Here is a 12,420-nt window from a genome sequence, read left to right on the forward strand (position 1 = left end):
ATTACTTTTTCTCCATGGAGACTAGAAAAAGTAGTCAGAATTGCATGGCTAGACTCAGCTCTAACTAGGGCACTATGACTTATTCATCCAAAATACACAACTTCACAGTCCCGAGCAAAATGTTGCTGTGAGCCATACATGGCACTGCACCACTGGAAACAGCAGCACATAGTTGGTCTCACTGAGCTGCAGTCCTGTCTTGAAAAGGAGGAAATACATAACTCTCTCCCACTAAAGGGCAACACCTATTGAAGATGGCACTTACTCAGGACTGCACTTAGTTAAAATCAGTCGTGTGTACGCTTCTGGAAACATGTACAGAAAGGAAGAGTGAATTCCTGACCCACTGAAATCTGCAAGCTTATTGCTGCTTTTATCTGAACTAGGATTTCATTTCTGTCACATGGAATTTCTTCTTCCAGATCTTTACGTCAGCTCAGAACAGCAAGATTATAAGAGTGTATTTTAAAGCCTACTTTTAGTAAAATTCACTAATAAAGAAAGAGCAGATATTAACAAGGAGAACCAGCCAACATCCACTCCATGACATGAAAAGCCAACCGTGTGCTGGGCTGCATCAAAAGAAGCGTGGTCAGCAGGTCAAGGGAGATAATTCTGCCCCTCTCCTCTGTGCTGGTGAGGCCTCACCAGCACCTACATCCAGATGTTGAGCCCTCAATACAGGAGGGAAGTGGACCTATTAGAGTGTGTCCAGAAGAGGGCCACAAAAAGTATGCAAGGCATGGAACACTTCCCCCACACGGACAGGCTGAGAGAGCTGGGGCTGTTAAGCCTGGAGAAGGGAAGGCTCCAAGGAGACCCCAGAGTGGACTTTCAGTATCTAAAGGGTTGCTGTAGGAAAGAAGAGGACAGATTCTTTAGCAGGGTCTGTTGCAAAAAGACAAGGGAAAATGGTTTCAAAATAAAAGAAGGGAGAGTTAGATTGGATACAAAGAAGAAGTACTTTACAATAAGGGTAGCATGGCAAGGAACAGTTTTCCCAGAGAGGTGGTGGATGCCTTGTTCTTGGAGACGTGGAAGGTTGGGCTGGATGGGGCTCTGAGCAACCTGATGTAGTTGTAGATGTCCCTGCTCACTGCATAGGTGTTGGAGTAGATGACCTTTAAAGGTCCCTTCCAACTCAAAAGATTCCATGATTCTATGATTCTATGTGCGCAGCTAGCTTGATGCTCCATTTCAAAATGTTTACCAAATGATATCTTATAGCAAAGTTCATACTCTGCACTGAGAGATCCCATTAGGCTATATGTTCCTGTAATCACTTCCATTGTGTTGCTTTGAGCACTTTTCCAAGAAGAGGAACTGGCAGGAACACTAACCCAGCAGCCCATCAAAGCACCAGGAGCACACCCTACAAAAACTCAAGACACCATCTGGTTCTGCAGAAGGTCTGGTCTTTCCATATTTGAGGTAAAGAGTCCCATCTCAGAATTTCCACAAAATTCGGAATATTGAATTCTAGCTCTCATTTGCAACCCAACAGTGTGATACAGTCCATCTTTCAGGATGCTTATGATGATTCTTGACATACAGTTCTGGCTTGCAAGCCCCTTCCCCATGAGTAAAAAAAGGGCCGTGTATGGTATGAGTATTACTGGTCACATCCTGAACATAGTGTCAATAGGAATGAGGCCAACAGTCTACATGGATTTTTTATCGCTCTGAGTTCCAGGATATTGATTTGAAACTTCTCATTCCCAAAGGGCTATTGGCTAAGCTGACACTTCTTGGGGTGATGGATGTAGCAGAAGAAAATCATGTAGAAAAGAAAAACAGAGGAACAACCACTTGCATATTCTGGCTGGGTTTTCTCACTGGCGTGGGAGTATCATTTCTCACACTCGGGTGTCTTTTTCTAGGACAGTTCAAGACAGGTCTGATTCCTAGAATGTCATGGGATAGACATATGTTGCCACGTGCCTCCTGAAACTATGAAGCATTTCATTATAAGAAACATGTGATGCAAGACTGTACAGCAATGTGCAACAAACTCCCTGGTTGCAATCACTGCCAGCATGTTGTTAACATTCCCACCATTATGACACCTGCGAAGAGGAGGCTTTTGTGTAGGTAATGGCTCTGTCCTACCATTAAAGCATTACCAGGCTATGAAGAAATCACCATCCTGAAGCTTCCAAACCCTACATCATGATGGGAATATGATATCAGCAGCTGCATGAGTGCTACATGTGGATCCACTAATCTGCCACAGAGCTGCGGGAAGAAAGACGGTCTCAGTCTTAGAAAGGGAATGCACACCAGGTCAAAAGTGCCAGGGATGTAATAGAAGAAGAACTTGTGTGTCTTGATGCTAGTAGAGAGAGAGGAAGTAGGCGACCACTGACTTCGGGCTTTGGTTCCAGCAGTGTGAGCGAGCTGTAGTTTCTGCAGCCAGCTCCAAGCCAGTCAGTGAATCCAGGGGCTGCAGCACCTCAGTATCCGCATGGCAGTGCAGGTAAAAAGCTGGAACAAGGGCTGCCCATACTTACTGCTTCTCAAAGGCTGTCACAGGGATGCAAGATCACTGGTTTGGGAAAAGAAACAAAGGACCTGACATGGCAGAGATTTCCATGTGTCAGAGTGCACAGTTAGGCTGAGTGTCTTCATGAGAAGCCCATGATGGATCTGTAGCTCTCCGCCCTTTTGGGTCCCAGGATTAAGAGAGAATTTATTTGATACATGCTCTCACCAAGGCAACAGAAATATTTGCTGGAGCCTGACCGACACATGTTGGTGGTAGAGACCTGGAACGCAGCTTTGGAAGAGGCATCAGTGTGGTGAAAAGATAAAAGCTGGCCAGGGGGGAAACGTAATCATAGTGGAAATAGAAGGAAATAGAGAGAGACTAATGAACTGAAATGGCACTGGATGTACTCTACCCTATACTGCCACCAGGGAGGAAGGGCACAATGTCAGCACTTCATTTACAGAACTCCTTGTGCATACACCCAGGAACATATCTGTAAGTAATCACACCCCGTTAGACCAGAGGCAAAGAGTAGGATACAATCTTTTGTTGCTTGCTGCTTGCTACTTCTGCTAAAAAGTACTGAGCATGTTTTCTCTGCTACCTCTTTCACAGCAGGGCTTAAAGAAGTAAAACTAAACAATTTTTTTTTAATTTATTAAAACAATCCAATAATATAAATGGAAATATTTCAGTTTTTTTTTTTTCTTTAGCAAGACCCGAAGTAAAGAATTATTTAGAATGTTTTCTTTTTTTTTTTTTTTTTCTATCTAGATTTTAATTTTATTTATTTATTTTAACACAGTGCCAATGCTGAGAAGTATTCTTGGAACTTTCAATGTCACAACCATGTGCTGCATCACAGACTTATTCTTTAGTTTGTTAATTTTCAAAAATATAAACCAAACAGAAAGAAAAAAACCTAAGTGGTAATGCATTTGTCAGAGATAAATAAAGTTGAAGACAGCTTTATGTTGGAGGCAAAGTTTCCACAAGCTACTGCCTTCATCATCAAAAGCACTGTATGGTTATTGAATAAGGCCTGTAATGACAATTCCTCTACCTCTTCAATGCAATCTGTATCCTGTGAAACACTAGAGGAAGGGGCTCTGATGATCATTTACTGTTGAGGACTGGCAATCTGCAGAACAGAGTTCTTTTCCCAGCAAGAGGAAAGAACTTCCTCAGGTGGAAAGACTGGGCTGGTAGAGAAATCCTTGTAAGAAAGGCGTCACAGCTCCTCATCGCAAAATCAATGAAAATAACAAAGAAAATCAGTAACGTGAGATGATGTTACTGAGTGAATAGGCTTTTAATGACTCAATCCTGACACAGCCTAATTCAAAAAATGTAAAACTGAGGAATACATTAGAAGTACTGAGAGAAACGCAACCGCGTAATGACCACAACTTCTTGGTAAATCACAGTGGCTGCTAACCATAAATATGACACAGCACTGAAACAACAACCTTTAGCCTGTGAAAGCTATGAAGGTATTTTTGGGAGCTGTAATCACCAACAATCATGACAAAATACCCTTTCCATAGTAAATAGCTCTTGGTGAGAGCCGTTTATTTCAAGATAGTGGGAATATAAACATTGAATATATCTGAAAGAATTGATTCTGGAGGATAAATATTCTAGTAGTTAGGTTCAAAATGTGCATCTCTGCACTTAGTGTTCTGTACAACAAACAGAGCAGAGCAGTTCTTGTCATTTTGAACATAAGCATTAAATCCATGTGAACAATTTATTAGTTCCAATAAAATCAAAGAGCAAAGAATTATTCAAAACAAAGTTTCCTGTGTTGCAAGCATAATCTCCACTTCAGCATAATTTCAAATGCTGTCCTATTTTCCCTAGACAAAGAAAACAAGAACCAGTCATCATTTGCACTTTTTGGATTAAAAATCTTCTCTCAAAATTGCTGTGGCTTTTTAATTTCCATTTCAATCCATTATCATTAAGGCATTAAAAAGGCTGATGGCTTAAAGTTCCTCTAAAATGCTTTCAAATTCTCAGTCACTGGGACATCAAATGATTTTCTAAAATGCAGTTTTAAAGAGGAAAGAGACAGAAAAGAAGCAAAGAAAAAAAGAAAGCTCAGAAAACCTGCCGCATGTATGGAGAAGCCTTTATAATTAACACACTATTTTCTCCAGAATTCACAGCCACTCTTAAAACAAGAGAAGAGAAGAAAAAAGTACCTTATTGAAAAAAGCTGTAAATAAGTTGGACTCTTGAGTCAGCAAGGTATCTAAGAATGTGGCTAACTTAAAAGCAAATAAACAGTCATAAGCAGTGTCAATTATCATTAACATTTTTGTTATCAGGATTCACTCTTTCGCTAGACACCAGATTAGCACTCCATATATCAGTGGAATCTCACCAACTTGAACTGGCTGAGCACATAACCAAAATACACCAACCTATAGATTTTTTCTTAACAATAACTCCTCTCTCCATGAGAATGTGCCCATTCCACCAAGAAACCCCCATACCCATTTAACACAACTGGCAAATTTGCTGAACAGGTTTTTTTGCTCCCATCTATAACCTGATTCAGAAAGACAAAGGTAGAGCAAAGAATGGTACAAATCTGCTAACTTCTGCAAGGCTTTTTTGGAAGGATGGAAAAAAAAAGCAAACAGTAGGTGACGGCTGCTTTTAGATTATATGCAATATCTGTCTGAACACATATTTAGAGGCATAGGAAGGTGTACTAGCAACTCTCACACAAGAGCAAGATCAGGCTCATGAAAATCTGCTTATTTTGGCTAAATAAAAAGGCGTGGGAAAAGGAAGACCTTGGGAGAGGTAGTTTTTAAATTCACCTAAAAACACGTAAAGCAAAAGCAGAATTTCATTACTGTCATAGACATTATTCTGTGGAACTCTAAAGATGACGGATAGTTAATTCAAGAAATGACAGCATGTCCTTCTCAACAAGGAAACAAGGGAGCGCATGCTCACTACAGAAGACTGGGATAAACTCTCGATCTTTGAATGATCCTTGCTGACACTTCAGGCAGACCAGCGTTGGCCAGAGCCTAGCTTCACTATCTTCCTTGGCAAGTAATTGCCTTTAAAAGACCACGTTGACAGAGTGAGCCCCAACACCAGGTTATGCCAGGCATGCTGCTGCTGGCTGCAGAGCCAGTTGTCACACCTGTGTGATGAGATGGGAGGCAGAGCAAAACACAGACACCCATTAGTTTGAGGCTGAAAAGCACTACTGTGCACAAGCAACATTCTACGTGATCTTTAATTGCCCTTCTGAGGACCAAACCACCCATTTCTTTCAGCTGTGGAGCAGCAGAGAGAAAAAATATCACTCAAAATCTGAAATGTGAAACAACACATGCCATCTTACCTTCCAAATGTTCTGTGGTAACCAGTCCTAATGCTACCATGAAGGCAATTTTCTATGGAAAAAATAAACAGGGGTTAGATTTGCTACTGTGACAATCCTGGTAGAAGTAAGTAATCTAGCACTGATAGAATAAGACTAATAAAGGTCTTTTGGAAATGTCTATTACCTAAATGCATATGAAAAAGCAATTCAAGATTTGCTTTAGATATGCCTGGTCAATCATGCCCTACTTGTAGAACTGTAAGTAGTGTTCAGAGACATAAGGCCAGTGCTGTATGAGTGCTAATGCTGCACAAAATCCAGTCAATTCAATTTCATATTGCTAGTTGCATTGTTACTCCATACTTTTGAGAAGTGATTGTGTATTATTGTCACTGTCTGGACCTGACACTGTTTTTACTGGATATGAGCAAGCTGTACTAAGAAAATATGACACACACTTTCATTGAACTTTACAATACTGTACATCTGTTAATAATCAAGAAGACATTAGAAGCACAGTTTCCCAACAGAGACTCTCCTAATTAGTCTTTCCTAATTGCAGCCTTTCAGTACCTAAAGAGAGCCTACAAACAGGAGGGAATCAACTCTTTGAAAGGGTAGATAACAGCAGGACAAGGGGAAATGGTTTTAAGTTGAGGGAGGGAAGATTTAGGTTGGATGTCAGGGGGAAATTCTTTACAGAGAGAGTGGTGAGGTGCTGGAACAGGCTGCCCAGAGAGGTTGTGGATGCCCCGTCCCTGGAGGTGTTCAAGGCCAGGTTGGATGGGGCCCTGGGCAGCCTGGTCTAGTATTAAATGGGGAGGTTGGTGGCCCTGCATGTGGCAGGGAGGTTGGAGATTCATGATCCTTGAGGTCCCTTCCAACCCTGGCCATTCTGTGATTCTGTGAACAGAACAGTTCAGAAATTGCTCTTCCCAAGTTACAGAAAAAATATAACATGAATGAAATACAAATACACACTCTGATACCTTCCCCCACTGGGGAGTGAACAAATACCTTGCACTAACAGTGGTGAACTCACTTGACAGCAGGGCATGTGATCTAAAATTCTTGTACATTGTATACAAACAAAACACATTTGAATACCAACAAAATTTCAAAACATAGCTGTGCAGTAATAGGGCAAGTAGTAGAACAGACTTACATTTTGTGTCACTGATTTCTCATTGGGAAATTCTTCCTGGCAGAAAAAGTTCTGCTGAATCAGAAATTCCTTTTTGTCCATTCTGTTTTCTTAAATGGAAAACTGAAATTTTGCTATGTAGTTCCTAGCCCAAACTGAATTGAACTCTTGGTTTCTAGTCAGACCCAGGATAACACAAAGCCTCCCTTCTGTGCTGTTCTGAACAGCCTTGTTGGGCATGTTACACAGGTGGTATTTTCACCAGGTGCTATTCCACAGCAGAGATGATCTAACTTGAAAACCCAAGCTATTAGGAGCACAGGCAAGCAAAACTCACAATCCAACTATGGCAAAGAACTCAAAGATCATTGGAGGATTTAATCATCATGCTCACCCAAAATAAAATGAATAGATTTAGGTTGAATTAACTGGAATGTTTAAGTAGCACAAGGTCAAAACGTTCTGTTTCAACCAGAGAAATGTCAGAAGAACACATTTCAACAGTCCCAAGTCAAAATTAATTTGACCATCTTGTTGATGAAAAGTACAATGATTCAACTTTCAACCCAGGATAAAATCAACTAGTAAGTCACTTTCATGCATCAGTATAAGGAAGCACATTTTCATTTTGGAAATGAAGGATCCAGCTAAGGAGTGGGTTCTTCAAAAATTAGTGGGTGAGGATTGGATATCCATACTGTTCTTCCATCTATGAAAATATCTACATTCAGGAGATGAACTAACAAAGCCATAAAAGGAATACTGTCATTCCATGATCCCCTAGTATGTAATTCCTCCTGTAGATTAAATAAATGACAATTTAAAACCTAATCACCAGCAATTTAGATGGGACGCATGCTATATTTCTGCCTTCCATAACTCTGGTAATGACAAGCACATGTACATATGCATGTCACACCCTGATTTCATTAATGCTCTCTCCGTACATGTCTAAAACACCAGCTACACACAGTGGGGATTCCACATGTGAAGGGAAAGATGAATATTTGATCTGAGACCCACTGTGAAGATCTGAGAAGAAAATTTGTCAATTGAGTAGAATTACAAGCTTCTCTTCACCCCTACTGAAAGTAACTTTGTGGCAGGATACGTCAGCACTCTGAACAGAAGTGATAGCAACGTTTCAATACAGAATTAGAGTGTTGAAATGGTTAATGTGAAATTGTATTTTCCCAATGGAGCATAGATTGTCTATCTTACCCAAAGATCAGGCTGTAAAGGGAGCATGTATTTTCTGACATCTAAACTAACATTATTTGTGTACAGGAACGCTTGCTAAACAATTTTCTCTCTTTATACTAACAATATTCAAATATATATCTAATTAAAAGTAATGACAGCATACTTGCTTAACATACGAAGAGCTTTCATAAATGGACTTGATAATTATCTCACTATTAAAGAAAGGAAGCATTAGCTTTTACAGTTGTTTGAAAGATGGATTCTTTTTAAAGGATTCAGTAAAAGCTGCATTCATTTTAACAAGCATATTATATTAACAGCATCTTTAAAATGGGTTTTGCTATTTCATGCTCATGCAGCCCATTGGATTAAATTCAAAATACTGCTTCCACTGCAGAGCTTTGCTTTCAAGTACCACAGAGTAATGGCAATGCAATGCTGTTTTTTCTCTGCGCAGGAATCCACTAAACTGATCCTTTAGTTTTTTCAGCTTTTTAATCACTAGCATTTAGTCCAAAATAGCAATGAGTATCTCTTTGTCCTTGTTAGATAGAATTAAAATCACTGTTAGCTAAACAACCAGCATTTCTGGCATTAATTTTTCTTTCAAATAAAAAAATGCTAGAAATCTACCAGAAATGTAACATTTTACTGACACACAAAATGAAATGCAAAATGCTTTGTGCAATTCTGACCGTCTCTTTCTGTACTAAACTCAGTAAAACAACAACAACCACACACTAATGACACAAAAATAACAGAAGAACTGCTCCCTAGCATAATTCCTTAATTTCTAGCTGGGGTCGGCTTCCCAGCAGAAAGTTCAAGGCAAGAACAAAAGACAGCCAGCATCCTCAATCTCTTGTTTGTTTAGGAACTCAGGAATTGCAGATGGAACTCCTGGCTACTGGAAGGTCTGGTTATTTCTGGATTATTTATTTTGAATTTTAAATGCAATTTGTTCAATCCCAGTCTCTCACAACGGACATACTGAGACATATTGAGACATACTTGAGTTCCTGCCTCAGTTTTGTGCTTTGAAGACAAAGGTGTGGAGAGAAATGCCTAGATTGCTTGTTTTCCTTAAGAAAAGATCACAGCATCTTTGTTACTCTTTGTCTCAAATTTAATCATCTGTTAAACAGCCATGACTGCTTTTAGAAATATGCAGTATTATGTCTTTTCACAAAGCAAAACAAAGATTTTTACAAAACCATTTCATTTGATAATTGCGTGTTCTATTTATGTCATTACATGTGTTTACACTAATTATGTTGTTAGCTCTAATTACACTAATTGCTCAAATACATTATAATCAACTAAAGTTTACTTTCAAAGAACAAAAGAAAGTAACTCTAGACCTACATATTTATGACTCTAAAACGAATCTAAGAAAAGAAAAAAAAAAAAAAAGGTCATACTTAAGGGCATGGCTTCAGCATCCTACCAGAAAAACGTGCTTGCTGAGGCCTCCTGTATGTACTATAGGAACAGTGATCTTGGTTACAAAAAGGCAACCAAAGAGACCATTGACACCAGGACATACTTGTTAGCAATTTAACAGAAAGCTCATTACATTTAAAAATGCTATATAACAACATGTGTCAGGTGGTCTCTTCCTGCATCCCTCTGGAAGATATTTGCTTAATATACTTTTGCAGGGGATAAGTTATGGGCAAAGAAAAGATGAAGTTTTTCCTAGAATTCTTTTTCAAGCAGAATCTACCCACCAGGTAGATTCTGCTTGAATTTTTCTGCCAACCAGGTGCTGCACAATAATAATAATTTGGAAACACTTCTCTAAAGAAAATAGATTCATGTGGTCCCATCATTCAGTGACAATGAAGATTCATACAAAAAGTCAGATTTTAAGCTGGGGAGATTTTGTAAGTGTTGTTCAGCAGGGCTTCTGCATAAAGCTGTGACATTCCAGGCCAGAAGTCACAATATTTATTCCTTAACAGTCTTTTAAGTATACAAGCCTCTCAAAATGGCAAAACAAACTACCACTCACACTGCTCACATAACATTAAAAACTTACATTGCAATAGTCCTCTTATACCTACAGCTCCAAGGATGCCTTCTTGCTACAAGCATATTAGACTAACAAGGTTAGGATGTCATGTGATCTGAGCATTTCAACATCAGAAGTAAATTCAGCTGGCATAATTTCTCAAATTGCCTCAGAAGTACACACAATCTAATTTGAATATATCTAGTAAAACCAAAATGCCTGTTAAACATAGTCTCCATTTCTACATCTTCTGATTTGTATTTTTCATTTACATAGTAAATATAGCTCATGAAAGAGTTTTAACCCTATAGCCTGCTTTTTATTCAGAGAGAGAACATGCACGTCGGATGGCAAGCACGCAGCAAATGCAAGGAAATATGTTGCTACGTGCAATCTAGAGATTGTAAATTCATTACAAAGAGAACAAACACATAAAAGATCAGCTTACAGAAAGAAATATTAATTTGATCTCATATACAGCCTGTAAAGCTGGCGTTAGTTATTTGCTAGCATAAAATAAAATATTATCAGCTTGTATATGTCTTTTAGAAGAAATACGACTATATTCATACAAGGTGCCTGGATCATTGTAAGACCTACAATTCTTACATTCTGTGACAATGGAAGATTTGAATGATGCAAACCAAAATTGTCAGAGCAGCTCTCTTGGGCAGGAATCACTCCATTTGCAATGAATCACAAGCACAAATACAGTAATTATATATGCATGCAGAAAAGTGTTTAGAAATGGTCTCTAGAATTCAACCATACTGTAACACATTTATTACAATAATAATAATAAAATAAATCACCTCTGGATTTTCCTCCTTTTTCTTTTTGGTAGCAGGGGGTCCCTGAGCTGACTCTTCAGGAGGTTTCTTTGTCTCCACTTTACTTTCTGTCTGGGTTTGGACTTGAGGCTGAATAATGATAACCTAAAAGACAACATACAAATAAAAGATCAGAATTCACTACACGAAACTGGAATTTTCTGCCTCAAACTTGATTCTTCACAGAATGGTTAGTTGATACCTATGTATATAAATGCAAATCACAAGTCAGTTGTATCAAGAACTAGATACCTAGCTTAGGTCTCTAAATCTCTACTAAACTTTCCACAAATTAATCTTTATAGATGCATCATAAACTAGCAGCAGCCTAAGGGAGCCATTTGACATGAACATCTCTGCAAATCAGGACACTGTATTCAGAGGGCTACTGAAGGTGTTTTAGTGGCCTAAATTTACTATCCAGGTTGTCAGTGATTCTAAATTGTTTCCTTTAATTCACTTCACATACACATAGAAGAGATGGAACTACTACACATTCTAAGTAATAGCCTGACCTCAGTCATCTCAGTGTTATTTCAGAGTAAGTACACATGGAGTGGAGGGAAGGTGCTCCTCAGTAATACTGTTGTAACTGAGATCAGAGTTGAGTCCTTAGTATTTATAGATTATGAGTGGTAGACATCCAGTTTTGCATAAACAAAGTAAAATATACTTTTTAAATTAGAATTAATTGAGTTTTAGAACCTTTGCTATAGGAATTACTACACAGATTTCTTGTGCATGCATCTAATACTGTCTGATTTACTACATAAAGATTCACAGTTACAAATAACATTACCTCACAAGGCATTAAATTAAAAGAAAAGAAAGACAATTTTTGATGCCAGAACTACACATGTGACTTTACACCCATAATCAAAGCTTCATAGAGGAGTATGGAAGTTTCCCAAGGTCACCTTCTTGATGAAAGGTATTGGATTTCAACATGGAGTCTCTTCCATCTAATTGCTAACCTTCAACCAATTTATTTAACTGTCATATATGAGTACTTGTTACTCGAAAAGACTCAATAGCATGAAAGGGTATTTTTTTTAACCAGTAGCTAGTTTGAGAAAGAAAAACAAATAATTTTAGAGAAGTATGGAAGAGATGCTTAGTTTTATTTATTCACAAACCATACTGCATCCTGTATTCTTTGTTAGTTCTGTATGAGAACCTGTGCTGCCAATAATATCCAGAGCAGCAGGATCCTAGCAGCAAATTACAATGAATGTCTGCTGGTTATATTGGCAGACTTTATTGAATCTATTTCTGGGACACAAGTGGTGAAGTTCTTGTATTTCAAAGCTGAAAAACTGTACAAAGAGGAAACAATAAATTTATAACTTGATTTTTTCCTACTGATCTGTTGATCAGTTTTGAAAG

The 12,420-nt window shown here is 38.5% G+C and overlaps 1 protein-coding gene across 3 annotated transcripts in view; it reads right to left on the reverse strand.

Annotated features, from left to right (window-relative positions):
* Positions 1-12,420, reverse strand: part of PHF21B (PHD finger protein 21B) — a 155,294-nt gene that overhangs the window by 13,263 nt on the left and 129,611 nt on the right. For all 3 annotated transcript variants that reach the window (XM_042890043.1, XM_042890042.1, XM_042890044.1), the window contains 2 exons: positions 11,017-11,139; positions 5,862-5,913 (listed from right to left, as the gene is read on the reverse strand). In XM_042890043.1, coding sequence (XP_042745977.1) covers positions 5,862-5,913; positions 11,017-11,139 — 175 coding nt within the window. The remainder of the gene's footprint in view (positions 1-5,861; positions 5,914-11,016; positions 11,140-12,420) is intronic.

Source organism: Lagopus leucura, unplaced genomic scaffold (genome assembly GCF_019238085.1).
Source record: "Lagopus leucura isolate 7727_CA_CO unplaced genomic scaffold, USGS_WTPT01 Super-Scaffold_100159, whole genome shotgun sequence".
Classification (NCBI taxonomy): Eukaryota; Metazoa; Chordata; class Aves; order Galliformes; family Phasianidae; genus Lagopus; species Lagopus leucura.